Genomic DNA, 27,838 nt, shown 5'->3' on the forward strand with positions numbered 1-27,838 from the left:
AATTACAAAACAAATCAAGTAATTGGCTGATACAGTCATTCAATAATAAAGAACAGCAGTTAATTTAATAAACATCTGGTCTGAAACAGTTTCACAGCCAATAGGAGGTCAAAGTTGATGAAAGAAATTAGGCTTTGGTGTGCTCAAGAAATTACTTTCACACAATGTGAAGGGACAAATTATGTAAATTGGAAAATTTTTATCTACAATAAGGCCTCTCCACTAGACATAATGTTTTAATGGTAAGACTTATTTTTAAAAGGAAGTGCTGAAAATAAAAATTACAGAAAATCCATTTTGAAATGCAACATTTTACTAGTCCCTGGGTGGTCTCCCATGTTATCATGATAGTGGTGGGGACATCCCATAGTCCTCTGGGTGGTCTCCCATGTTATCATGATAGTGGTGGGGACATCCCATAGTCCCTGGGTGGTCTCCCATGTTATCATGATAGTGGTGGGGACATCCCATAGTCCTCTGGGGTGGTCTCCCATATCATGATAGTGGTGGGGACATCCCATAGTCCTCTGGGTGGTCTCCCATGTTATCATGATAGTGGTGGGGACATCCCATAGTCCTCTGGGGTGGTCTCCCATATCATGATAGTGGTGGGGACATCCCATAGTCCTCTGGGGTGGTCTCCCATATCATGATAGTGGTGGGGACATCCCATAGTCCTCTGGGTGGTCTCCCATGTTGTTGCTGCTACTGTGTCTCCGCCCCCATCTCTCACATTTTGGACAAGGCAAGTTTTCTGTCATGCAGGTCTTATGGTACACAGCTTTACAAACCTTGCACTAAAAAAAGTAACAACAACAACAACATGAACCTGTATTTCAAGTTTTCCAGATACATTTACAAAAATAATACAATGCAGTCTTTTAAAAAAAATACATTTTTAAAATTTAAATAAACAGTTACTTCTTAAAATAAAAGACTTATTTTAATAAAATAAAAAATATTAAGTGTACTTGCTCTTAGAGAAAAACTGCTTTATAAAGTAAGATTATTTTTAAAAACTGCTTATCCATGTTAATTGGTTTTTGGTGGGGGGAGCGGTGGAGCAGATTTGTATTACAACAAACAATTATGTAAATGAGCTGGACCATATTGGACTGCATAAATATTTTTGAGTGAGTCAGAAAGACATGAAAAATGTAGAAAAACAAATACGTCAACTCACCCTGATTGTTGAGTCAGTCTCAAATGGATAAATGACTTTGGGGTTGCGACAAATCTCACAGACAAAACCCTTCTGGCTACAGAGCAGACAGTCATACACATGCAGGGTGGCAAACTTGATTAACTCCTTCAGTAGCTTGTGTAGGGAGCTGGTTGGTACTTGGAGAAAATCCTGCAGATCAGCAAAAAATATCATGTCTGATTTTGTTTTCTGTATTCGGTTTGTTATTTAAAAAATAAAATGTAGACATTCCTGAAATAAAAAATACGAGCCGACCCGCGGCTTATCATACGCCGCTATATAGTTGTTTTATTTTCTACTTTTCAGTAATTCATAATTTGTGAATTCGACAGTACCAATGCTGCCACTGAAAATATTTGCTTTAAAAAACTACCCCCCCCCCCCCCCTTTCACCTAACCCCGACCTACACCCCCCCCCCCCCATGAAATCAGCCTCCTCTTAGTTACCTCCTGTAAGTTTAAAATCGTTTCAAACTAAATTATCTGCCCCTTATAGCCGTCACTAAACCCGGCTCTACTATTTGTAAACATTTAGAGTGACCATAGCTCACCAGACCATGTGGGGGTGGTAGTGATAGTGATAGAGAGAAAGAGAGGGGACTGCAAGGCAAGCTTACAGCTTGTTTTCTAACGACTCCCAGGAGAGAATTATATATATAGATGACACGTACTGTAAGTGAGTAGACGTCCCGATGGTCATACAAGTGTTCTCTAGGCCAAACTTTCTGTCGCAAGGTTTCCGCAACTTTCTGTGAGCAGGTGAACAGGTAAGATCTCAGGTAGCAAAGCTGGACCCTCAGTAGCTGTAATAACATCAACAGGTTGTAACTTAAGCAACTAACCCAACAAACAGGTTGCAACCCAACAAACAGGTTGTAACCCTACAAACTTTTTTTTACATGTTTGCTAAGGTTACAACCTCACAAACAGGTTGTAAAAAAAAAGTTGAATCTCCATTTATACTAAGTATTGGTTGTTGCAGAAATTCATAAATAAAAATTGATAATCTAATCAAAACATTTGGATATTATGTGTGTTACGTTGTGTGTCATGTTCTATGAGTAGACCTTACTTTGAGCTCCATTAGCTCTGGAACATGGTTGTAGAGCTTAGGATTAAGCTGCTCTACATCGTAGACTGCCTGGTCCTCTAGCTCTTGAAGAAACTTGAAGTTTTCATTGCTAACTGTAGGAGAGAAAGCAAACAATCAAGAGGATTTTTACAGCGCATTAAAAAATGATTATCTAGGGAGCATGGCTGACTGGGTTTGTTACCTTTTTTCTTCCTAAAGTCCCAGTTAAAAATAATGGAGGAAGGGAGGTAAGTCTCGTTGTTGTCATGACACTCAGTGCAGTACAGTCCACCATCAAATTCACACATACGGGGCTGGCCATAAACTAAAGAACATTTTAATAATAATAATTTTATAAATGATCCTCTTTAATTCAGAACCAAAGCATTTTATTGTTCACCCTAATAGATGATATAATTCACAATAGTTAAATCACTGGATAAAAATAACTAAAGAACATTGGAATAATTTTATAAATGATCCTCTTTAATCCAGAACCAAAGCATTTCATTTTTCACCCTAATAGATGATATAATTCACAATAGTTAAATCACTGGATAAAAATAACTAAAGAATTTTTTTTTTAAATTTGTAACAAAAACGGAACTAGTATAAGAGAATACTTAACGAAAGGGTCATTTGATAAAAGACTGCTTTAATAAAGCTCTCACTTACTGATTCCAATAGGACAGGCACAGCCACGGCAGGTAAAATTCTGATGGCTGAGTCCCAGCTCCCTTGGAATGCGAAACAGGAAAATCATCCGAGAACACTAGACAAGAATCAACAGTTATTTTTAGAGTAAAGCACAACAGCAGGTAACTGATGTCAATTCATCAATTAACATTTGTTTCATTAATTAAAAGTAGTCTATAAAAAGATGTTTACATCAAATAATGCAAAACAAAAATATGCTTAAACTAATTAATTTCAAAATACATAAAAATACTTTGCAATCAAACGTTGCAATCATACAGAATTATTTTCACAAATCAAACATCTTTAGTTAAGAACTGAAAGAGCTGCAGTAAAATTAACTAATAATTCTAACTTAATTTTTTTCTGTTTGCTTTTCTAGTTTTTATCAAAGTGTTGGTAGGTTTTTAAATGTGTACTTACATTAATTCACAATTGATTTAAAACAAACAAAATAATAAATGTTCTAGAACTCAAGAGATAAGCACAAATCTTTAGTTATTACAATACTTGTATACTTGACACAGAATATGTACAACCAAGAAATTTGTTAAGCACTATAGGCTATAAGTAAAAGATATGTTTTTACCATTGCCGGAAAATAGAGGGGGACAGAGTACAACTATGGCCTCAATACACAAAATGTTAGAAGTTACAATATCAAGCTATAGGAAAATACAATTAATACATTATATTTGAGGGGCTAGAAACATTGAACATTTGTATTTACATTTGTACATTAGAAAACTACACAGGTTCATTCATTATGTCTTTAAGTGGCACTTTTTTTAATGAAATAGTCATCTGTTACACCAAATCAAAGAAATAATTAATCATATCATTAGTTTTTCTATTACCAATTTAAATGCTTCAATTTAATAAATTGATTATCATTTTAAATAAAATGTGCAAATTAAATTTTTGATGTTCTCTTAGAACATTGGTTAGTCAATTACTTGCACACATGGGAATAGTGTTTACATGCAGACATCAATAGGGGTGTTATTAAAAGAAAATGGGGGAAAAACAAATTTCTTCAAGCCCATTAGCAACCAAATATCAAAAGCAAAGACCTGGTACATCTACCACAAGCCCACAGGCAGAAGACAAACTTTAAACAAAAAGAAATGCAACCAAACGTCAACTTGGCAACTCACATTAGCCTCTACCTGGCCATGGAAGCATTCAGTTGTTGGCTGCAGGACTTCAAAGTCTGCCAGACATGAGTCTTGGCGCTGTGTGACATTCAAGGCAAACAGTTGTACACGCTACACATTTTCATACAGCACGTGTCATTCTCAGTTAGCCTCATGTGTAATCCTTTTTATGTCAGAATTTGCTTGGGGATATTTAAATAATAACATTGCTCCCCCCCCCCCTCCTCCCCAACTATTACTGCTCCTCAACTACTGTAATGTGAATGAATGGTGTTTTGTTATAGCTCTCATATCTTTATCACATGGTAGACTTTCTCTAGTTTAAAGCATGGAGTGGGGAGGGGGTGGTGTCTTACCTGGTTTGAATGTAAGTGTAGCAGTTAGTTTCAAAGTATGAAATATCCTTACTACTTTAGAAATATTACTTTAAAAATCTTTCAGCAATGAAAAAAAGTGTTAAACAGTTTAATGAGATAAAACAGTTAAACCACTTAATCCCTGGTTCAGTGTGTGTGTGGGGGGGGGGGGGGGGGGGGGGTGTTAACATCTATATGGGGGATAAATAAATTAGGGTGAAAATTTTCCTATCAATAATGAAATTTCTGACCTGCAATTCTTCCTCTGCCCTGGAAGAGTTCCGCTCTGATCCAGGATTACTCAACACTTCCTCCTCCTCATCCCCTCGCAGGGTCCCCAGAAACTGGTCCAGCGTTACGACTTTGTTAGACTCCTCAGACGCGGGCGCGTACGTGCGCAGCATGGATGCAAAACTCTCTCCTGGTTTGTAGGAAATCAATTTCTATTACATCAAAAGGTTAACTTATTTTAAAGAAGTTTAACAGATTGTTATTAAAATTTAACCTATAAATTTGTACATGTGTAAGTTTGTGTGTGTATACGTGTGTATATAAATACGTTTGTGTGTGTGTATATTTTGAACTGTGAATTGGTTTGAAAACTACACCATCATCTCATCATCTTTTCCTGCTTGAGCCCAAGGCACATGTGGCAGAAAAAGTAGAGTTCATCTGTTTCAATGACCTCGACATACAAGGCGATAGTGTGGTCAGCACTATGCCCAGTCGCCGTTGTTTTGCCTAAAGTGAGTTAGGTACCCATCAGAGTTGGGTGGACTCAGGGAAATTCTAATTTAACCTTGGACGGGAACTTGAAACTTTTGGGTTTGCAGTCTAGCTCTCTACCGCTAGGCCACATATATTCCCCACATATTTCCCTTGAAAGTTTTTCTATGCTCAACTAGTGATGATTTGATTAGATATGTACTTGCCTCTGGAGCTCTCTAGCTCAGAATTTTTCTTCTCACTTTTAGCATCAAACTCTGAGGACCAGCCTGACATGCCACTTAAGCTGTTGCCAAATCTACCAGAGGAGTAGTCGTTGGCTTCATTTTCTGTTTGGTTTGTATTGGATGGGATCTGCACTGGCTCTAGTTTCCCCTCTGATGGTCTGTCACCTGTTTCAAAACCACCAGACATCTCTATGCTAGCATCCTGGTGAGGTTTGCCAGTCTCTTCCTTGTTAAGATCAGGGATTTGTCTCCCTTCTTGGAGAAGATCAGAGTTATCCTTATTTTTATCTGGTTTAACCAGTGAAGTTTTCTGTACACTAGATTTGGTATCACTGTGTTTGGCTTGTGTTTTCAAGTGTGTGTTGATATCACTGGCCACCCAGGCTACACTATCCTCAAGGGGAACAACTTTATTGATATGACTATTAGGGTAGACCACCTTCTGAGCCTGCTCAACAGCAGTGGTTTCCCTTAGCTCCCTGTCCTTGTCCGCTTGTCTGTCAATCTCATGCAAGACTCTGTGTAAAATTGCTTCTTGCTCAACCTCGCTCAGCTTTAAAGGTGGGAGTGATGCACAAATTTCTTCGTAGTTTCTCAGTCTGGGTTTGTCTTTAACATCAGCGGTGACGGATGGTTGATGCCCACTTTCAGAGTTTGGTAAAGAATTTGGGGAACTAACGCTTGGGGATTTTATTTCTTCCACGTGGGAATTTCTTTGTGGGCTCTTGGTTAAAGACAGCCTGCTGGTCAGTTCATCCATGTACGAAGGTGAAGGTCGGGTCGGAGAGAGGTGGACGAGATCGTCCTCACTAACTCTTCGACTCCTGGGTCTACTAGGGGATGCTGCTATCTCTGTTAAGTTGGGGTCGTCAAGTACAACATGGGATTTACCCCTCATCTCTACCTCGTGTGTCTCGTCAGGTCCTGGGCCAGTTGCTGGGGTGATCTTGTAGTCCCACTCACTGCTTGCTGGTTCAGGTATTGGGGAAATGTTGACATTTTCCTTGATGGAGCTAGTGGATTCTTTACCGCAATCTTTTACCTCCAACAGGGGAGGGGTGGATGATGCCTCTCTGGAACGTGACTCGTACGTGCTGGTGAAAGCTTGGCTAAACACATACGGGCCTGGGTCTGGGCATGATACGTGGGAACACGTAGACCCCTCAGACTGGGAAAGGGCACTAACTGTGTTGTGAAGGTCTTCAAAATCTTTTAGGTTTCCAAAGATAGAACTCTCCCGTATTTCACCTACTGGTTGGGTGGGTGCTACATCCTGTACCAGCCTCACTGAGTTTCTCTCCCCTTGTGAATGTTTGTCTGGAAATTAAACAGAAAGGAACCATTATGCTATGATTTTTAAAAATGTGTTAATTAAGTCAAAAGCTCAACACAGAAATATAGGCGGTATCAAAAACTCAATAATATCAGTTTACACAGTACTTTTGTTGTCATCAGTTAAGATTAATCAATCAAATGTATGAAATGTAAAAATGACATATCAATAACTATGTATTGTACTTATTCATAGTAAACATATTGAATGAAAAAGAAATGTATTTTGTAGTTAGCTTGTAATGTTCAAAGTAGCTCAGAATAACTCTAATGTGTGAGTTACCATTTTGTAAATGCTGGACTTGACTTTGTGAATGCTGGACTTGTCTTTGTGAATGCTGTACTTGACTTTGTGAATGCTGTACTTGACTCGGTGTAGCAAGAACTTGACTGATTGACGGAGGGGGGACAGTCTGGGAGTCTAAAGCACCAACCAGCTGTAGGGTGCCATTTGTCCAGCTGTTCAAGACACTGGAGTTGAGAGACATCTTAAAGTCTAGACTCATCAGGCCTGGTGGGGCAAAAAACATGTAAAGTAGATATCTTATTCATATAAGACACAGAACTCAATACACCTAGTAAAGTAGATATCTTATTCATATAAGACACAGAACTCAATACACCTAGTAAAGTAGATATCTTATTCATATAAGACACAGAACTCAATACAACTAGTAAAGTAGATATCTCATTCATATAAGACACAGAACTCAATACAACTAGTAAAGTAGATATCTCATTCATATAAGACACAGAACTCAATACACCTAGTAAAGTAGATATCTTATTCATATAAGACACAGAACTCAATACACCTAGTAAAGTAGATATCTCATTCATATAAGACACAGAACTCAATACACCTAGTAAAGTAGATATCTTATTCATATAAGACACAGAACTCAATACAACTAGTAAAGTAGATATCTCATTCATATAAGACACAGAACTCAATACAACTAGTAAAGTAGATATCTCATTCATATAAGACACAGAACTCAATACACCTAGTAAAGTAGATATCTTATTCATATAAGACACAGAACTCAATACACCTAGTAAAGTAGATATCTTATTCATATAAGACACAGAACTCAATACAACTAGTAAAGTAGATATCTCATTCATATAAGACACAGAACTCAATACACCTAGTAAAGTAGATATCTTATTCATATAAGACACAGAACTCAATACACCTAGTAAAGTAGATATCTTATTCATATAAGACACAGAACTCAATACACCTAGTAAAGTAGATATCTCATTCATATAAGACACAGAACTCAATACACCTAGTAAAGTAGATATCTCATTCATATAAGACACAGAACTCAATACACCTAGTAAAGTAGATATCTCATTCATATAAGACACAGAACTCAATACACCTAGTAAAGTAGATATCTTATTCATATAAGACACAGAACTCAATACACAGTGTAGAGTAGACATCTTATTCATTTAGGACAGACATTTCATTGATATGACAGAACCCAATACACAAGATAGAGTAGTTATTTATATAAGACAAAGCATTCTTACTTGCTTCATGAAAGGAGATATTAAATTCATTTTTAGTAGGACTGCGACATCACATACAAAATTAATTAATTAATGTATGCAGTTAAAAATATCAATGTTTAAATTCTGAATGCAAGTAAAAAAAAAGAATTTTAGAATTTGTCCTAACATTACAAAATCAGCAAAATTTTTAGAAATTGGAAATGCCATCTTATCAAATGTAAGCTTTGTGTTTTGAATTTGCATGAAAGAAAATACAAGAATCTAAGACTGATCACTTCATTACTTAATTAATGAAATCATATTGATATGGGTGAAGTAAACAAAGCATGCATTAATACAGCAATGAAGGAGAAACAGAAGGAAGTTGAAGATACCTGTTAGAAGATTGTTTAATATCCCAGGCTGCTCAAAGTCTCTGAGGTAGGAGTAGGAATGATAAAAATATCTGCAACATACAGGACAGATTCAAATATCTGAATCATAGATAAAAATATATCAAACATGGAGGATGGAATATCTGGAAAACACAACTGATAAAAACAGAGGGCTAGTAATCATTAAAACAAGTATTTTAAAATGGTAATAAATATAAACACAAAATGTCATGATCATATTGATAAAAGTAGTTTAAAACAATGACAAAATGTCATAATCATATTGATAAAAGTAGTTTCAAGCAATGACAAAACGTCATAATCATATTGATAAAAGTAGTTTAAAACAATGACATACCTAAGTGTCTTAACATCAGCAATCATAGAATGGATGTAGCTCTGCATTAGGCCATCATTTAAAGCTAAACGAACCCAAGCCTGTTGAGAATATATTGGGGAATTTTGAAATTGAAAATGTTATTAAACTGCAGAAATTAACAGTGAAAAAGTTAAACTGCAGTAATTAACAAACAGAAAATCTGGAAAATATAATTAATCTTACCACAGGCCAGCTTATTTACCTTAGTGTTTATTTCACCTTATTTTAACTCATTATATATTGGCTTAGCCCTCACAAATATTACACAATTAAAACTAGATGTTTGTGTCAGACTACTCTTCAGATGTCTAGACCCTACACAAGTTTTCTCACCCTTTACAAGCCACCACTTAGCCTAGACTCTACACAAGTTTACTTACCCTTTACAAACCACAATTTAGTCTAGACCCTACACAAGTTTTCTCACCCTTTACAAACCACCACTTAGAATAACAAAAGTTTACTTACCCTTTACAAGCCACCACTTAGCCTAGACTCTACACAAGTTTACTTACCCTTTACAAACCACCACTTAGCCTAGACTCTACACAAGTTTTCTCACCCTTTACAAACCACCACTTAGAATAACAAAAGTTTACTTACCCTTTACAAGCCACCACTTAGCCTAGACTCTACACAAGTTTACTTACCCTTTACAAACCACCACTTAGCCTAGACTCTACACAAGTTTACTTACCCTTTACAAACCACCACTTAGAATAACAAAAGTTTACTTACCCTTTACAAACCACCACTTAGCCTAGACTCTACACAAGTTTACTTACCCTTTACAAACCACCACTTAGCCTAGACTCTACACAAGTTTACTTACCCTTTACAAACCACCACTTAGCCTAGACTCTACACAAGTTTACTTACCCTTTACAAACCACAATTTAGTCTAGACCCTACACAAGTTTTCTCACCCTTTACAAACCACCACTTAGAATAACAAAAGTTTACTTACCCTTTACAAGCCACCACTTAGCCTAGACTCTACACAAGTTTACTTACCCTTTACAAACCACCACTTAGCCTAGACTCTACACAAGTTTACTTACCCTTTACAAACCACCACTTAGCCTAGACTCTACACAAGTTTACTTACCCTTTACAAACCACCACTTAGCCTAGACTCTACACAAGTTTACTTACCCTTTACAAACCACCACTTAGCCTAGACTCTACACAAGTTTACTTACCCTTTACAAACCACCACTTAGCCTAGACTCTACACAAGTTTACTTACCCTTTACAAACCACCACTTAGCCTAGACCCTGCAAGTTTACTCACCCTACACCAACCAATCTCCGTGCTGATCTGAGACAAAGCTTGCAGCTGTGTGACCACATCCTTGTGTGTAAACTTGGCAGCCACGCTCCAGAAATTCTAAACATACAAGAGACCTCTGATTTATCTCAGCATAAGGTTTTTTTTTTAAAACTCATTCTGATAAAACAAGAGTGGAAAACAAACCTGAATTTTCAAACAACTGATAGACTCATGTCACACTTATTCATCCTCATCTATTCCTTTTTCGTGCCACATACACATGGGGCAGATGAAGTAGAGTTAAACTTTTTCACTGACCACTGCATATAAGGGTTGTAGTGGTCAGCACTATGCCCAGCCGCCTTTGTTTCCCTAAAGTTAGTCAGATACCCAGATGGACACAGGGATGTCCTACAATACAAACTTCAGCCAGAGATATGAACTCAAGGCTATTAGGTTAGTAGTCTAGCACTCAACAGCTAAGGCCACACCATACCCATTCCCTTATTACTAAAATATTTCCTAAGAAAACATACCAAATTTTGTTGAGCAACTGGGGCTGTTGGTGCCAGTCCAACATAGGCAGTCAACTGAAAATAGACATCTATTCGTTAGCAGAGAAGTAATAAAAATATTTTTTTTAAACTGTTACAAAAATTGGATCCAACTAAATTGAAAAAAAAAGGCCTGATACTGATATGAAATGAAAGCTGTAATCAAGTATTATGACTACAGATGGCAGTGAATGCAGTAAAATTTCACACAAAAGATTCTACCTTCTGAGTTACTGAATCCTTGAGACCATGCAAGAAAACAGCCTCTAGTGAGTTGCACAAGTTATTGGACGAATCATTGCTTAAATAATATAACAGAAAATGTGCTGCATTAAATATAGGCTACTTTATTATATCATCAAGCATAACATAATGTGTTCAATTCAGTTCACTCTTACCACAAAACATTAATATCTTCAACATACATCTCTTATAACCTTTTTTTTTTATTTTAATTTTTTTTTTTAATCTGTAGACCCCACTGGATATTTAGATTCACCCAACACCAAAACCCAACCCACTATTCCCTTACCCTAAGGAAAAATGTCGGCAAGGAAACTTGTACTGACCTGTAAATAAACTCAGCATTGTCTGACTGTAAGTACTTCTGCTGTAAGATTTTCAAAGTCTTGGCAAAATGTGCTGTGATTCCTCTTTTAATATTAGTATGATGGACCATGTCCTGGTTTTCATCTATATGAAATAAAACATAATCATGACAAAAAGAGTAGTTGAACATCCTATTGGTATTTGTAGGCTTAAATAATAGGTGTCATAGTTACAGCCAATTTTAAACTATGCTGCTAAGGCTTTTAGAGCCATGCTTACTAATACTGCCTCTAAAGTAGCCTTTAGTATAGGGTAGGGAATGACTCATGTTTTAACTTGTAATATATCTGAGAAATCTTGAGTTTTTTAGGAATCTATATTACTTGTCTTAGAGTATTAATATATAACGAGCCGACCCGCTGCGTATCATACGCCGCTATTTAGTTGTTTTATTTTCTACTTTTCAGTAATTCATAATTTGTGAATTCGACAGTACCAATGCTGCCACTGAAAATATTTGCTTTAAAACACTAATCCCCCCCCCTTTTCCCCTAACCCCGACCCTACCCCCCCCCCCCCCCGTGAAAGCAGCCTCCTCTTAGTTATTTCTTAGTTACCTCCTGTAAGTTTAAAATCGAACTAAATTATCTGCCCCTAATAGAAACCCGGATCTATCGCTCTACGATTTGTAAACATTTAGCTTTGTAAACAATTAGCGTGACCACAGCTCACCAGACAATGTGTGGGGGGGAGGGGTAGTGATAGTGAGAGAGAGAAAGAGAGGGGACTGCAAGGAGGTGCTTGCAGCTTGTTTTCTAACGGCTCCCAGAAGAGAATTATATATATAGATATTACATAGGCTGAAATTTATAACTAACCATAAATTTTGTTTATTTAAATAATTATTTTTTTAACATTTTAAGAATATTTATAGCCATATCTTTAACAGTTACTACTATTTCAGGGGTCAGCAACCTTTTGAGCCGGAAGAGCCAAAAATTACAATTTACACAATTTTCCAGTTTTTAAAGAGCCACTAACATTTTTTTTTTAAATATTTTGGTATTTGATAAGGATTATGTAAATAAATTTGATTTTTTATTTGAAATAAGTGGCGTTAAATATGAACTAATATTGATTCATATTAAAACATCCAAATGTTTTGCACGAAAACTGCTTTAGCTAGCTAAAGAAGTTGGCACTTGGGCAGTGGCAAGCAAGGAATTGTTTGCAAAGGGGCTGGCTAAAGCACGGCTGTGGGGCTGGGCTGGTGCCCAAGCAGCTGTCCGTATACTTTCTACCTCACCTACTCTCACTGTTCTCTGATGAGTGGTGTTTTTATCCTGCTTAAAGTTGTTTTTCTTCACAGTATAATATTTTTATGAGTTTTGAAAATTAAAATAATATATTTATTAATATTTGTGCATGGAACTGAAGAGCAGCATCTTGACATTAAAAGAGCCACATGTGCATCTTGACATTAAAGGAGCCACATGTGCATCTTGACATTAAAGGAGCCACATGCGGCTTGTCGATTGCTGACCCCTATACTATTTTATTCTTTTGAAGGACATCCCTTTATTGTGGGGAACCATAATCAATGACTGAGCAACAACAGAGTAACAATTACATTGCATGCCATTGAAGTTGACTAGAAGTATGTTATAATAAAGCTACTAGGTTTTCACTTTCAAACAACACCTACAGTTAAGTAGTCAATCGGTAAAATGTATTGTTTTGACAAGGTTACATAATTAATATAAAAGTTTAGTTATAATGATTATGTTATGAAATTTAAAGCGCTTTCTTGTGTTTTTCAAGCATGTCTTGGTTGCACTTGGTTAATTTAGCTATTCTTGTGAAAGTTATTTCCCTTGAATGAAAGTTTCTTATTTGGATTTACAAATGGGAGGTAATTCATTACTTAGGTTGACCGCTAATAAATACAACTTTAAGTTATTATTTGCTATTGTAAAAATATAAAGCAGGAGTTCTAAACAAAATATTTTGGTAGTTTTTTCTCGCATTATCAAGTTGAAAAACAAATACAATAGTAGCCAATATATACAATAGTAGCCGTTGTAGATTGCAATACTTAATATTAGTGGACATACAGTATGCTATTGTTTTAGTCGCAAATGTAGATTGCAATATTTAATACTAGTAGACAAACAGTATGCGATCGTTTTATTCGCAAATTAATCATCAACATCAAACTAATTAAGTGTATTTTTCATATTTTTCACCCTTTTCTAAAGGATCCATATATAAAAATTGTTGGCTGGAATCTATAACATTTGTAAACTTTTATTTTTCAAAAGCAAAAAATCATTACATAATCACACAATACAATTATAACTAAAAACAGTCAAGCTTAAAGTAGAATCGTGGACTTAGCAACAATTTCAATAGAAAGCTATTATGCTTCCACACTGGAATTGAAGGAATTAGTACAGACTTTTGTGATGAAGGAGGCAAGTAAAATTTGATTGTGATGTCTACTTATAACATTGATACAACTGATAATGACTTAAATGTCACTTTTAATTTGTTGTTTTTTATACATATTAGTAATTAATTTGTGTGAAAGGGGGCGTTTTAATTAAAGTTTTGCCTAAGGCGACGGCACTGCATAGCCTAGGCCTAACTAAGTTGATACAAATACTACTGCTACTACTTAATTTAGTTAACTTACTGCAGTGCATTCAATTATTAGTAATTACACTCATTAGATTTTGTAGTTAACAGTTTTAGTTAAATACCATTGTAACTCTAGTAAGCCCACAAGCAGAGGTGTAGTTAGGGGTGGAGCTCCTGCCTTAAAGGGTGGGGGAGGGAGTCAAATGGGTAGAAAATAAACCGGGAATGATCTCCCCTAAACTTTCTCGAATATTCTAATTTAAAATTACGAGGGATGGCAACTCAGGACATAGACAATATTTGTTATCCATTTTTAATTACTTAAACTTTTTATAATAGAATAGAATCTCGTAAAAAAATGAATTGCACACCAAGTGAAAAGTTTCCCTTTCAAACCTGACGGTCTATGGGGCAAGTGAAGTAGAGTTCACTTGTTTCTGTGACCTCGGCATATGAAGAGATAGTGTGGTCAGCACTATGCCCAGCCGCCTTTACTTTCCCTAACAGGAGTTAGGTACCCATCAGAGTTGGGTGGACTCAGGGACGGTCTACTGACTTGAACTCGGATTCAAACTCGAGATTAACGGGTTAGCAGTCCAGCTCTCTACCGCTAGACCACTCCGTCCCACACCAAGTGAACGCCTAATAAAATGTGTATAAAAGTGCGGGATATTATTAGTACTTTATAAATTTACATGTGTTTTTTGAGAAATCGGAAATAGCGTAAATTAGTACTTCTGGCCAACAGAAATTACTCAAAATTTGACAGAAGGTAGAGAATTAGATCTTTTACTTACGTGTGAAATTTCATGCATCTATCTAAAATAGTATGCAACTTATAGGCTTTTGAAACATTCAAAGAAGAAAAAGTACCATTTCCGGTTATCGGAAATCGCTCAAAAGTTGATCAGGATCTACGATTTTGATAAAATACTTATATATGAAATGTCATCAACCTAGCTGTAACGGTACTCAAGTAATCGTGTTTACACACAGACAGACACACACAGAGACAACGGACAGAATTGCAAAGTCCAGTTTTTACGACTCGATAACGCATAAAACGCTAAAATGTTATTATATTTGTATTTATAATTTTTGCCTGATTAAAATAAGTCCTCTATACTCCGGATGTGATGAAGGACTGAGAAGTAAAACGGTGAAAACTGTCAAAATTTCATGTTATTTTTGTGCACGATTACAATACTTTCTCTATACTTTGTATATATGAGAAAGTAAAAATAAATATGTCAATGTGAATAATTACGGGGGGGGGGGGGAGGCACAAAATTGGTTGTTCACTTAGGGCACCGAAATGGGTTGCTATGCCTCTACCTACAAAATTCTACAATATTTTATAATCTACTTCTCAACTTCTTGGGCTACATATCCAAAGCAATTTGTTAGGTATATAAGTTCTATAGGCTGACTTATTTTATATTATAGGGCAGATAGAATCTATACTAATTGTAAAATGGATATGATGAAATTAAACTAAAAATTATTAGTTCTAGATCTTTAGGTAAACAATGTGTTGAATTGTTTTATATTGTTACATCACAATGTAATAAGTGGAGTGTAAGAATTATTGTGTAGTAATGTATAACAGTAGAGTTGGCTTTATATTTATACTATGTAAAACTGCATTTTAGCATAATTTATTTGCCACTCCCTGTTCACCTCTAGTTGAGTGTATTTTATCAAAACACAACCGAAACACACACAAAAAATAATTCATTTTTTTTATTACTTTTTGTTTTAATTTATGATCATTTTGTCTGAATTTGTGAAAAACCCAAATTTGATACATTAAGTGTTCCTTATTTAACTGTTTGTTTTACAATTGAAAATTATGAAATTATGTCACTTTAAAGATTTTCATGGGTATGGATAAATATATACCTCTTGTTTACAGTATCACGCATGAGTGGTAATTTGGTAATATAAACGTATGTGAACTCACAGTGTCGGCACCACATCTTCAAGTAGAGATTACACAGGCTATGACATATGCTGGTATATAAATTGGATGATTATAGATACAGTTGTCCAATAATGTAATCTTCTTTAAAAAAAGGGGTGTTGGCTTGTTAGTAATATTGTAACCTCGACTAATTTTAAGGTTAGAAATTAGGGTTAGGCGTATGGTAGGACCAGGGTTGGGTTAGGGACAGGGTTAGCATTGACATTAGCCAGCCATGTGTTTATTTTGTTAACTACCAGTAACCTAACACCCCTTTTTTAAAGAAGATTCCATTATCGGACACCGGTATAAACATTTTCCCTCTAAACCAATGGAACTCACATGGACCCCTCTACCAGGTAGGAATTTTCTCCAGCTGACAAGAAAACTTGAGCCGGTGATTACACGCTACTTAATTGAAACTGTAGGCCTATCTCTTGTGTACTATCTAGCAGGTTTTTTTTCTTTACCTACAAAACATTCAGCCATTTGATCTATATAAAACACTCATAACAGAGAGTAAAGAAGTAGTGTTTTATTAATGTTTTTGTGTTTTGGTTGTGCTTGAATAAAATACACTCAACTGGAGGTGAATGGAAGCAGCAAATACACTTAAATACAATAAAATTGTAGATTTAGGTAGATTTATGTATCTAGATTCTAGGTGCAGGCTACCCAAAACTTAAGCCACAAAAAAAAAAAAAACAAGACAATGGCAGCTGATCTCAAAATAAAATAACTAGCCTACAAAACTATGTTTAGAGTTTAATAGTTTTGAGCGATTGTTTCAATTTTCAATGTTTTGTATTTTTCTGTGTAGGGTGTAGGGAAATTGCGAGACGCGAAAAGCGAAATGGCGAGGCGGAAAAATGCGAGAAGGGCGCGAAAACGGTCGGTCACGTGACTTTTTTGTCTTGCATTTTACCACAAGCCGATACTTACGCTGGGTGGTGTTGAAATGCGAAGATTTCTGCGAAAAATTTACCGCACCCGATTTTTGAGTGGTATTTGGTCCAGACTTCAAAAACGTTTCGTTTACATTGTTAAAACTTCCGATTTTTCCGTCGCTAGACATACTGATGATTTGTCAACTCCCCCCATCTTTTGTGTCGACTTAGAATACCACCTTGTTCGAAACCGACGGAAATACCGCCGACGATAGATCAACTTCTGTCTTTTGTGTGGAACGCCGAGGCCGCCTGATTTACCGTCTTTGAAGATCGCGTGCCCGGATCCGCTGCCGCAGCAAACATATTTTCTATTGTTGCATAGAAATTTTGTATTATAGCCGCCGCCTACGATTTTTTTCTAGCTTTTTTTACCATATAAATCTAAGCACAAGGAAATGCCTACATCATTTGGATACAACTATTCTGGAGGTAAGAACTACTTACTGTGTGTTTTCTCTTCCAATGTTCCCTTACACTAATTTATATTAGATTTTATATCACGGTTGTGACTTTTTCGAATTTTCCCATGAATGTTATATTATTATTTATTAATTAATTGTAAATATATATATATATATATATATATATATATATATATATATATATATATATATATATATATATAATTTATTATTTCCATAAATAAGTCAGAAAAAATAACATCAAATTAAGTATGCGATTTATACTGCCCTATGTGAAGGTGAGGACTAGATTAACCCTCCCTTATGTGTTGCTTATTCCTAAGCTTTTATGAACTCTCAATGCCCCCAGTTTTTTTTCTCTTACTTACTGTTTGGGGAAAAAATAAAGTGACGTCACCGATATTATCAGTTGCTCGTGCTATATCGTAAGCTATGGGCCTACTTCAAATATTTTTAAAACCAAGTTGAACTTATCTGAATTTTTTGGTTTTGGTCGTGGTGTTATTTGGGGTCTTCCATAAATGACGTCACACTCGTAGGGGGGGTCTGTAATTTTATGACGATGTGTGATGAGGGGGAGGAGGGGGGGGTAGATGTTATGTCACACTATAAACAAGAATAAACATGAGCGGGCTAGATTTTTAAATTAATGCCGACTGAGACGTGATTTTCCTCTCGCTAACAAGATCAGACGATGACAGTAGCACAGCAACGATGTTAGGATTTTTAAATAGATAGATCTAGATCTAGATATAGATCTATCTATCTTCTTAGTATCTAGATAAAAAAATAACAACATACAACACTTGTGTTAAAGGGTATGGCTAAATGCTTGTTTATTTTAAAACAAAAAAAATAATTTAAATAAAGATGGAAAAGAAAAAACTTTTTTCACAAAAAGTGTCTCGCTATTTACCCTTAATTCCGCAGGTATGTCTCGCATTACCTTCTCGCATTTTCCCGCCTCGCCATTTCGCGTCTCGCAAATTCCCCACACCCAATTCTAGATCTAGATTCTCTCGAAAAGAAATTATTTTGAATATTTTTATTTAGACCCAAACCCTAGACTAGAATAAAAGAATGCCCTAGGCCTCGATCTAGAATCTAATCATCTAAAATCTATAATATTCTAGATCTAGTGACTTTTAGTTTTTAGTTAGTGGACTAGTGGTAATCTATCGTTTTAAGTATGTCGAATCGCCCGCGACTAGTAATATGAAAAACAGGTGACTCCTTAAATTTTAATAATTTTTTCACGTTTTGAGGAGGATTTATGTTAAGAAAAATACAAAAATGTTTCCCTGTTTCATTTAGGCCTATGTACCTGTTTTTAAACAATTGAATTAAAACTTTTCAGTAATAAATGAAAACTAGCGATGTTTCCAACAGATGCAACATTGCTCATTTACTATAGCAGCCATCTTGTTGAATTTTTTTTAATAAACTTATAGCGTGAGATTCAGGGGAAGCCACTCTAACTTACAGATAGCCGCTTTTTATATAGCAAATCCTGCTCGCAAACACTGCTGTTTAAAGTTAATTTCTTGCCTAGGCCTCTACACCTGTAAGTCATAACTATATGTCAACTATATGATATTGATATATTTAGCCATTGATTTAGGTTTGATTCAAAAATTAAATATATTATAATATTATATATTATAGGCATATTTGACACAAATATATCACAAATACTTCTATTAAAGCCTTGACAATGAGGTAACTTTTTCGTACATTACTAGCCGCGGGCAGATTTTACGTACCTAAAACGATAGATTACCACTAGAGACTAGATTCTAGAGTAGATACTATAGAGATTCTAGAATCTAGAGTCTAGATTCTAGTATCTAGACTCTAGACGAGTCTGGTCTGTCTAGCTTCACTAGCTACAACAGCTAGAATCTAGTAGTAGACTAGTAGTAGTGTAGATCTAGAATCTAGATCTAGAAATTCTAGATTCTAGATCTAGATCTAGAATCTAGATGATATATCTAAAATAGCTAGATTCTATATGAAAAGAGGAAACAACCTTTCTTCTTGAACATGGTTATATAATGAGTAAGAAAACGTGTGAAGGAAATACACTAAAAAAATTTCCAACACTGTCACTCGTATTCTTAAAATTCTGGTGATCAGATTTCCATTGCGATGTTTGTTTATCTCAAGGGTCATGTTTTGTATGCCAGATATTTTTCAAGTTAAAAATGCTAAACAAAAATCCTTTTTATTGCAAAAAATTTTTTTATTTGAAATTTGAAAAACATTAAATAATATACTTTTAAATTTAAGTTTAAGCTTATTGTTTGTCTAATAACATATTATATAAGCTTTTAAATAAACTTATTTGCAAAAAAGAGGAATAATCTCGGTAATATTTAGACAATGATAAAAAATATTAGCTTTAAATGTATGTTTATTCTTAAATTAATTAGATTAATTGCCTCATTATATAGGGGTCATCCATAAATGACTTCACGCTTTTTTTACGATTTTTACCTCACCCCTCCCCTTCGTCACACATCGTCGCAAAAAGTCAACCCCCTTCCCCCCCCCCCCCCCCCCCCCCCGCCAAAAATGACATCACACCACAGCCTACAACCCCCCCCCCCCCCCCCCCCCTCACAATTGCAGTTGATTTTTTTCTTAAAATACGATATTTTTTCCAAAATTTTGTCTAAACTCTGTCAAAATAGTGTATTTTAATCAATTCATATCACAATTTCATTAACAGTTTTCTAAAACGCGAAATAACGTCTAAATTCGTTAATACCAAAGTGTGACGTCACACCATCTGAACCCCCCCCCCTCCCCCTCATCAAACACCGTCACAAAATTGCGGACCCCCCCCCCCCTCCCCCCTACGAATGTGACGTCATTTATGGACGACCCCTTGACGCAAGGAGGCTTTGTTAGATTATTTTAGAGAAGATGTGGCTTATTATGACGACATGTGTTGAGGTGGTGGAGGGAGGGTCGTTTATTCATAATACGGTACTAATTCTACGCGGGTGTTATAAAAGTTATAATATTCTTCTTTTATTGTAACCCAAGTAAGAATTTAATTGTCTATGAGAAAGAACTCTAACATGGGTTTGCGAGGAAGGATTGATTATTCATTTTGTTTTTGATTGCAGCTTTTTCCTTTCATTTTTTTTTCCAGCTGCAATTAAAAAAAAAAATTATTCGTTATCAGTTTCTGTCAAATACACGAAGGCAAGTGGACTTAATTTAAATCCGTGTTGATTACATTTATTGTTTTTTATAGTGGCATTTGGGTTTAATGATATTTGACACAGAGGAGTATTGTGACTTCGAAGAGGGGCCTGAAAGAAACTGTCTATAATGTAGGCTACTGTAAACTAAAATATTCAGCTAAAACATTATTGAAGCTAAAAACAGAAATACAACAAGAGAGACAAAGTGAATGTTTATCCTGACTGTAGTAGACAGCTGTTGCATGTAGAGTAGTGGTTCTTCGTCTCCACCAAATCTAACAACTAATGATGCAGTAACCGTTTATCATAGCACGCTCCAGCAGAGAGCAAATGTTATTGCTGATTGTATCTATTGTATTTATGTATTTGTAAATATAATTTAAGTTTATATTGGTTAGGATGTCACTATTTATGTGAGTGCGTACTTGTGTGTGTATGTGTGTGTGTGGGGGGGGGGCAGTGGTAATATTCCCCACTCGATAAACAAACTACATTTTTTTTTAAATGATGGTGTAGTTTTCTTTATAGTTAAAATAATTTTGTTTGCTAGAATGCCATTCTGCTATAATAAAATTGTATATAAAACTTTAAATTGTAAAGAAGAAAAACATTTTTGCTTCGAGGAAATATAATATCCAATACGGGGATGGTCACACACAAACAAAAACAAACAAAAAAAATTCTGAACAAGCCATCAAGAAAAAAGGTTGGAAGACACTATTTTAGTAATAAAAAAAACGATTTAGATCTACGAATGTTTGTAAACAACTTAGATATTAAATGTCGCTCCGGATTACTCTCATTCATCAAACTTTTGTGTTTTTTTTAACTACTACAAGTAGCAGTGGCGGAACTAGAACAAAAGGGCCACCCCGCAAAAAAATTTCTGGGCCCCCTATATATATATATATATATATATATATATATATATATATATATATATATATATATATATATATATATATATATATATATATATATATATATATATATATATATATATATATACTCAAACACAGAATACAAACATTGGATAGTCATTTATGACCTGAAACATATGCCTATTGGGGAGGGGAACTAAGCCTCCATGTCGCTTTCAAGATAATAACAGAGACTTAATTCGAACATTTAGAGCATTAAGAAAAATTTAAAAGTCAAAATCATGACATTACAAACATGAACACGTGTTGCGTTTGTTATGTGAGGCTATTTAAATCGTATGTATTAGTTGTCAAAGAATGATTTTGAAAATAAAATCAATTACATTTTGTACGCTAAATTTAGAGTCTGTTATATTAATCTAACTGTAGTCTCTTATATAGGTATATTAAATTTGGTGTCTTGGAAGGAGGAGGGAGACTAAGCCCACCCAAGGCACCCCCTAGATCCGCCTATACCATTATATTATGCTATTTTAAAATTATATTAACCCTGTACACCTGGCGAATAAACGTTTCCTTTATACATTATGATAGGCAGGTGAAGTTATTTAAACAGGAGAAGGTGAACATATGTAGATTAAAATCGTAGGGTCCACGAGACCAAAGTTTAAGAACCATTGTTCACTAGTCTAAAACTCTCTCATAGCTACGAATGAATGTGTGTATAAATCAAGAACTGTAACTCTGTATTTGACCTAGTTCAGGTGTTTGATTACACTGTCAGCTGGCAACATTCTATGTTTTTTACTGCCAGCTACTTACATGTAGGATTATTCTACCTTAATGGTAAGAAGCAGTTTCCCTGAGGTTTTTTTTTTTAATCTGTTTAAAAAAATTTCAACACACTATTAATAGAACATTCTTGTTTTCGTGTAATTTACATGTTTGGAGCTTAAGTGGTGCTGTTTTAGAACCCACCCCACACCTCTTTATAGCCCCACCCCCTCCACTCCACACCTCTTCAGCTATATACGCATACACCAAATGGACTTGCAAAAAATTGTTAGCTGTTATGTTGTTAATTTTTTTTGTAACATAAAATCATTAGAAAATAATGTTAAAAAAAGATCTGCAACTTAAACGTGGTCGATAGTTTTTCAAGTGCATGAAGCGTAAAAAAATCTTTTGGAAAGTGGAAGTGCAAGTTCTACAATAGTGGTGGTGGCAGAGGCGTAACTACCCATTCTGGCGCCCTGAGCGAAATATTTTGAGCCTCCTTCCATTTATATATAGTTATTCATGTAAAAAAAAGCGCCCCCCCCCCCCTTCCAGGTGGAAATATTGGTGCCACTTTTAACAGTCACTATCCCGTGACAGTATCTATTTTGGTGCCACACTATTGACGTTGAAAACAGTTAAGTCAGAATGTAAAGCCGTGTAGCCGTTTATTTTCTGAACTTTGACTGTGTATAATTCAATACTTCAAATTAAAATGAGAGTTTTAATTTTTTCAAACCCTTTTTAGGGTTGGCGCTCGGGGCGGCCGCCCCATCTGCCCTCCCCTAACTACGCCACTGGGTGGTGGAGGGTGGGCGCTAAGATACAGACCTGTGTGAAATAGATAGCATTGTTTTGTACCTACGACGCCATTTTATGTAAAGCTGCATTTTTTTTTTATGGTTTCGATTTTATAAGGTTCTTTTAAATTTGATCCTATTTCAACGTAATATATTTTGATGTGTTCTGTTATTGTCCATATGATTTTGCCTTCACCCCCATCTCTCAACTTTGCACCCTAGGGGTACGCCCCCCCCCCCCTCCCCCACAAACTGGGAACAGCTGGTCTGTTAATTAACTGTTTCACAAAAACAATTGATCGTGGTTGATTTGCTACACGAAAAGTAAAACGGTAATGTTCTATCAAATGCAATCACGGGGAATGGGAGGGTGGGGTTAATGGGGGGGGGGGGGGGGGGAATCAAGCATTTAAATTTAAAGGTTCGTGTCTTGATTCGAAGAATGGGGTGGAGTATTTTTATCGCGCCAAATTAAAATAGACAATGTAGTCCAATGAATGTGTAGAATTAATGGGCGAATAATATAAAAAAAAAACTCTCTCGAATTTCATTCGGAAGAATAAAAAAAAATGTTTAAAATCAGTAATTTGTCTGTGCTATTTATAGTCCATGTATATCCCCCAGTCAATACAGGCTTGTTCGCACTCTTTGGATGGTTGTTGACACGACACGACGTCACAATGCTAATTATTATTTAACCTGCCACGGCCGTCTGCTTTGAGCCAGCTGGCCAGATTTTGTCAGGAGTACAGGCCAAAGATGAACATTGTGGAGATTGTATGTGTTCTCGCTGTGTTGACGGAATGTGTGTTGTTTACTTCTGGGGATGACGACACAGTGTGTGAAGAGACAAAGCATGCTGACGTCAAGTATTTCGACATACGTCTGCCGTATATGAATGTACCGGAGAATTTGACGTCATACGTGTGTGATCTACAGCGGGTAAATGTTTGACACAATTTATATTTTTACGTTTACTCTTAGCCTGAACAATTACACCTGCTAATCTATTATACCGTCATCTCTGTATGTAACAGTGATTTAAAAACGTAATTGTAGATGGTATTTTGCTTGCAAGTCAAACCCTACCCACTCCTTGGATGAAATATAATAATAATTGTGTTTTATTTTTAAATTAATACCAAAAATACATACTTTCAACAAGACTGCCCAACCCAAGGAGGTTCTAACCTTCCCCCCCCCCCCCCTCTCCCCTACCCTTGCGTCTTGGAGAAATTATCCTAAAGAAACCCTGTTTTTGTGGAGATATTTGAAAAGTTATTGAAATATAGTAATCTAATTCAGTTTTGATTTTTGACCCCATTAACGCAGTTATAGACATATATATATATATATATATATATATATATATATATATATATATATATATATATATATATATATATATATATATATATATATATATATATATATAAACTAGAAAGATTATACAAAGCTAGTAGAAAAAGAAAAAAAAAGAAAAAAATAATGAGCTTAAATATAGCTTCGTGGACAACGTGTTTGGATGTGTGTGCATGTCTAAAAAGTTGAATCTGATACCCGTGTGAGAAATAAACATTATTTTTTAACAATAGAAACTAGGTCTTTGTTTTCTTACGACATAACATGTAGGTACATTTATAGTGCCATTAGATCAAATTTTAAATCATTCTGTTATCTCATTAGATCAATTTTAAAATTATTTTGTTATCAAAGTAGGTCAGAGTTGAACAGTGTGTCAAAACATTGTCAGCTGCATTTTGTCTTTTTTTTTTTCCCCCACATTGACAGTGTTGTCTGACGTTTATTTTTGTTGAACTTGTTTTAAGTGCGTGTTTTATTTGTTTGTATGTGTTGTGTGCGTGCGTGTATGCGTGTTTTATTTGTTTGCATGCGTTGTGTGCGTGCGTGTATGTGTGTTTTATTTGTTGTTATATGTTATGTGTATGCGTGTTGTATTTGTATGTGTGCGACGTTCGTATGTGAGTCTGCTTGTGTGTTCTCATATGTGTATGTGATTGTGTGTGTATGTGCGGTTGTGTGTGTATGTGTAGTTGTATGTGTTTCAGCCATACTGACCCAGTATCATCCTTATAAGATGAGATTTCTCTACGGTTTAGAGAATGTTGAAACCAGCGTAGATCTGTCGGTCAGTGGTGTATACCTATTTCCTTACACGCTTGAAGCCACCAATGGTGTAGCAAGGCAAACACTAATTTTGTGAAATTAAACGGGCCATTGCCTCCCAACGATAGGACGTGTACCGCCCCCTCCCCCGAACGAACTAGATAAGTTTACAATTCATTTAGAAAATATATTCTCTAATTAGTGTTAGCCTTCTTAACCCCCCCCCCCCTTCCTGGAAATTGTAAGTGCCTTCCCAGCCCCAATTTATTTATACATATTCATACTATTTATATAATTATGTACACGCACCGTCAATCATAGTCACAGATATAAACATTGAAAACAACCCCACCCTCCCCCGAAATACATCGATCACACCCACATTGGGATTTATAAACTGTCAGCATAAACAATGGTAACACAATGGTAACACAAACAGTGGTAACACAAACAGTGGTAATTCCTGAAACGTTTGACAAAACTGTGACTCTCACACAACAGTATCAAAACTCTCAATACACTTTCCGTAGGTACTAATAGCATTGAATTACCTTACCATTCCAAAGATACCAATAGCATTGAATTACCTTACCATTCCACAGATACCAATAGCATTAAAGTACCTTACCATTCCACATATACCAATAGCATTAAAGTACCTTACCATTTCACAGATACCTATAGTACTAGACGTACCTTACCATTCCACAGATACCAATAGCACTAGACGTACCTTACCATTCCACAGATACCAATAGCACTAGACGTACCTTACCATTCCACAGATACCAATAGCACTAGACGTACCTTACCATTCCACAGATACCAATAGCACTAGACGTACCTTAACATTCCACAGATACCAATAGCACTAGACGTACCTTACCATTCCACAGATACCAATAGCACTAGACGTACCTTACCATTCCACAGATACCAATAGCACTAGACGTACCTTACCATTTCACAGATACCTATAGTACTAGACGTACCTTACCATTCCACAGATACCAATAGCACTAGACGTACCTTATCATTCCACAGATACCAATAGCACTAGACGTACCTTACCATTCCACAGATACCAATAGCACTAGACGTACCTTATCATTCCACAGATACCAATAGTACTAGACGTACCTTACCATTCCACAGATACCAATAGCACTAGACTTACCTTAACATTCCACAGATACCCATAGCACTAGACGTACCTTACATTCCACAGATACCAATAGCACTAGACGTACCTTACCATTCCACAGATACCAATAGCATTAGATGGCTCTTACCATTCCACAGATACCCATAGCACTAGACGTACCTTACCATTCCACAGATACCAATAGCACTAGACGTACCTTACCATTCCACAGATACCAATAGCATTAAAGTACCTTACCATTCCACAGATACCAATAGCACTAGACGTACCTTACCATTTCACAGATACCTATAGTACTAGACGTACCTTAACATTCCACAGATACCAATAGCATTAGACATACCTTACCATTCCACAGATACCAATAGCACTAGACGTACCTTACCATTCCACAGATACCAATAGCACTAGACGTACCTTACCATTCCACAGATACCAATAGCACTAGACGTACCTTACCATTCCACAGATACCAATAGCATTAGACATACCTTACCATTCCACAGATACCTATAGCACTAGAAGTACCTTACCATTCCACAGATACCAATAGCATCGAAGTACCTTAGCATTCCACAGATACCAATAGCACTAGACGTACCTTACCATTCCACAGATACCAATAGCATTAAAGTACCTTACCATTCCACAGATACCAATAGCACTAGATGTACCTTACCATTCCACAGATACCAATAGCACTAGACGTACCTTACCACGCCGTGGCCTTTGAACCAATCATCATAAACCATGACGTCATGCATCACATGATCTTATTCGGGTGTGAACAAGAGCAGGAATACATTGTGAGTACTCATGTCATGGACTATCAACATTATCAAGGGTTATCAACATTGCTATGGGGTATCAACATTGTTATTTGCTAGCACCATTGCTGTGGGCTATCAACATTTTCATAGCAGAACAATATTTTCATGAAATATCAATATTAGCATGGGCTATTATAATAGTTTAATAGCATTTTTATGTAATTTAACAAAGTTACATTTATTTAATTTAACATAGTTACATTTGTTTAATTTAACAAAGTTACATTTGTTTAATTTAACAAAGTTACATTGGTTTAATTTAACAAGGTTACATTTGTTTAATTTAACAAAGTTACATTTGTTTCCATACTCTGACCATTAGGCGCCTCACCACTGCGGCCCGGTAGACAATGTGTGCCGGACTTTTCTTGTGCAGTGGTCAATGGGCATCAGGGGTCAGATCTGCTCCTACCCCGGCACGGGGGTCAGGTTCGGTGCTGGGTCCCTCAAGTCATTGTCACTGCAGATACACTGGAATAATGCCAACCAGAGGCCCGGGTTGACTGGTAAGTGGTGGGTGGGTCATGGGTTGACGGGTAAGTGGTGGGTGGGTCATGGGTTGACGGGTAAGTGGTGGGTGGGTCATGGGTTGACGGGTAAGTGGTGGGTGGGTCATGGGTTGACGGGTAAGTGGTGGGTGGG

The 27,838-nt window shown here is 36.0% G+C and overlaps 2 protein-coding genes across 2 annotated transcripts in view; one reads left to right on the top strand and one right to left on the bottom strand.

The window, feature by feature from the left end:
* Positions 1-638: 638 nt before the first annotated feature.
* LOC131953056 (pleckstrin homology domain-containing family M member 1) lies at positions 639-19,572 on the bottom strand. Its single transcript, XM_059316070.1, has 17 exons — positions 19,431-19,572; positions 11,447-11,570; positions 11,100-11,178; positions 10,860-10,913; positions 10,345-10,440; positions 9,030-9,109; positions 8,672-8,742; positions 7,054-7,281; positions 5,418-6,755; positions 4,737-4,906; positions 4,130-4,207; positions 2,952-3,048; positions 2,479-2,601; positions 2,277-2,389; positions 1,876-2,007; positions 1,184-1,354; positions 639-797 (listed from the first exon to the last, which is right to left on the bottom strand). The coding sequence occupies exons 1-17, from the start codon at positions 19,444-19,446 to the stop codon at positions 648-650; spliced, it is 3,120 nt and encodes a 1,039-aa protein (XP_059172053.1). The 5' UTR covers positions 19,447-19,572; the 3' UTR covers positions 639-647.
* A 2,680-nt stretch (positions 19,573-22,252) lies between these two features.
* LOC131953058 (dopamine beta-hydroxylase-like) overlaps positions 22,253-27,838 on the top strand; it is a 13,615-nt gene continuing 8,029 nt past the window's right edge. Inside the window, exons 1-4 of the mRNA XM_059316073.1 lie at positions 22,253-22,343; positions 23,699-24,016; positions 27,056-27,172; positions 27,519-27,702. Of these exons, the coding sequence (XP_059172056.1) occupies positions 23,834-24,016; positions 27,056-27,172; positions 27,519-27,702 (484 nt within the window). The 5' untranslated portion in view covers positions 22,253-22,343; positions 23,699-23,833. The remainder of the gene's footprint in view (positions 22,344-23,698; positions 24,017-27,055; positions 27,173-27,518; positions 27,703-27,838) is intronic.

Source organism: Physella acuta, unplaced genomic scaffold, assembly GCF_028476545.2.
Source record: "Physella acuta isolate Inbredline_101_S28 unplaced genomic scaffold, ASM2847654v3 ptg000903l, whole genome shotgun sequence".
NCBI classification, from domain to species: Eukaryota; Metazoa; Mollusca; class Gastropoda; family Physidae; genus Physella; species Physella acuta.

Bases quoted from the DNA above. Each gene is read 5' to 3' on its own strand.
- LOC131953056 (XM_059316070.1), bottom strand. The intron at 8,743-9,029 runs GTATGTCATTGT...TGTATGTTGCAG, and splicing joins GCTGATGTTAAGACACTTAG to ATATTTTTATCATTCCTACT. The intron at 2,602-2,951 runs GTAAGTGAGAGC...AATGTTCTTTAG, and splicing joins TGCCTGTCCTATTGGAATCA to TTTATGGCCAGCCCCGTATG.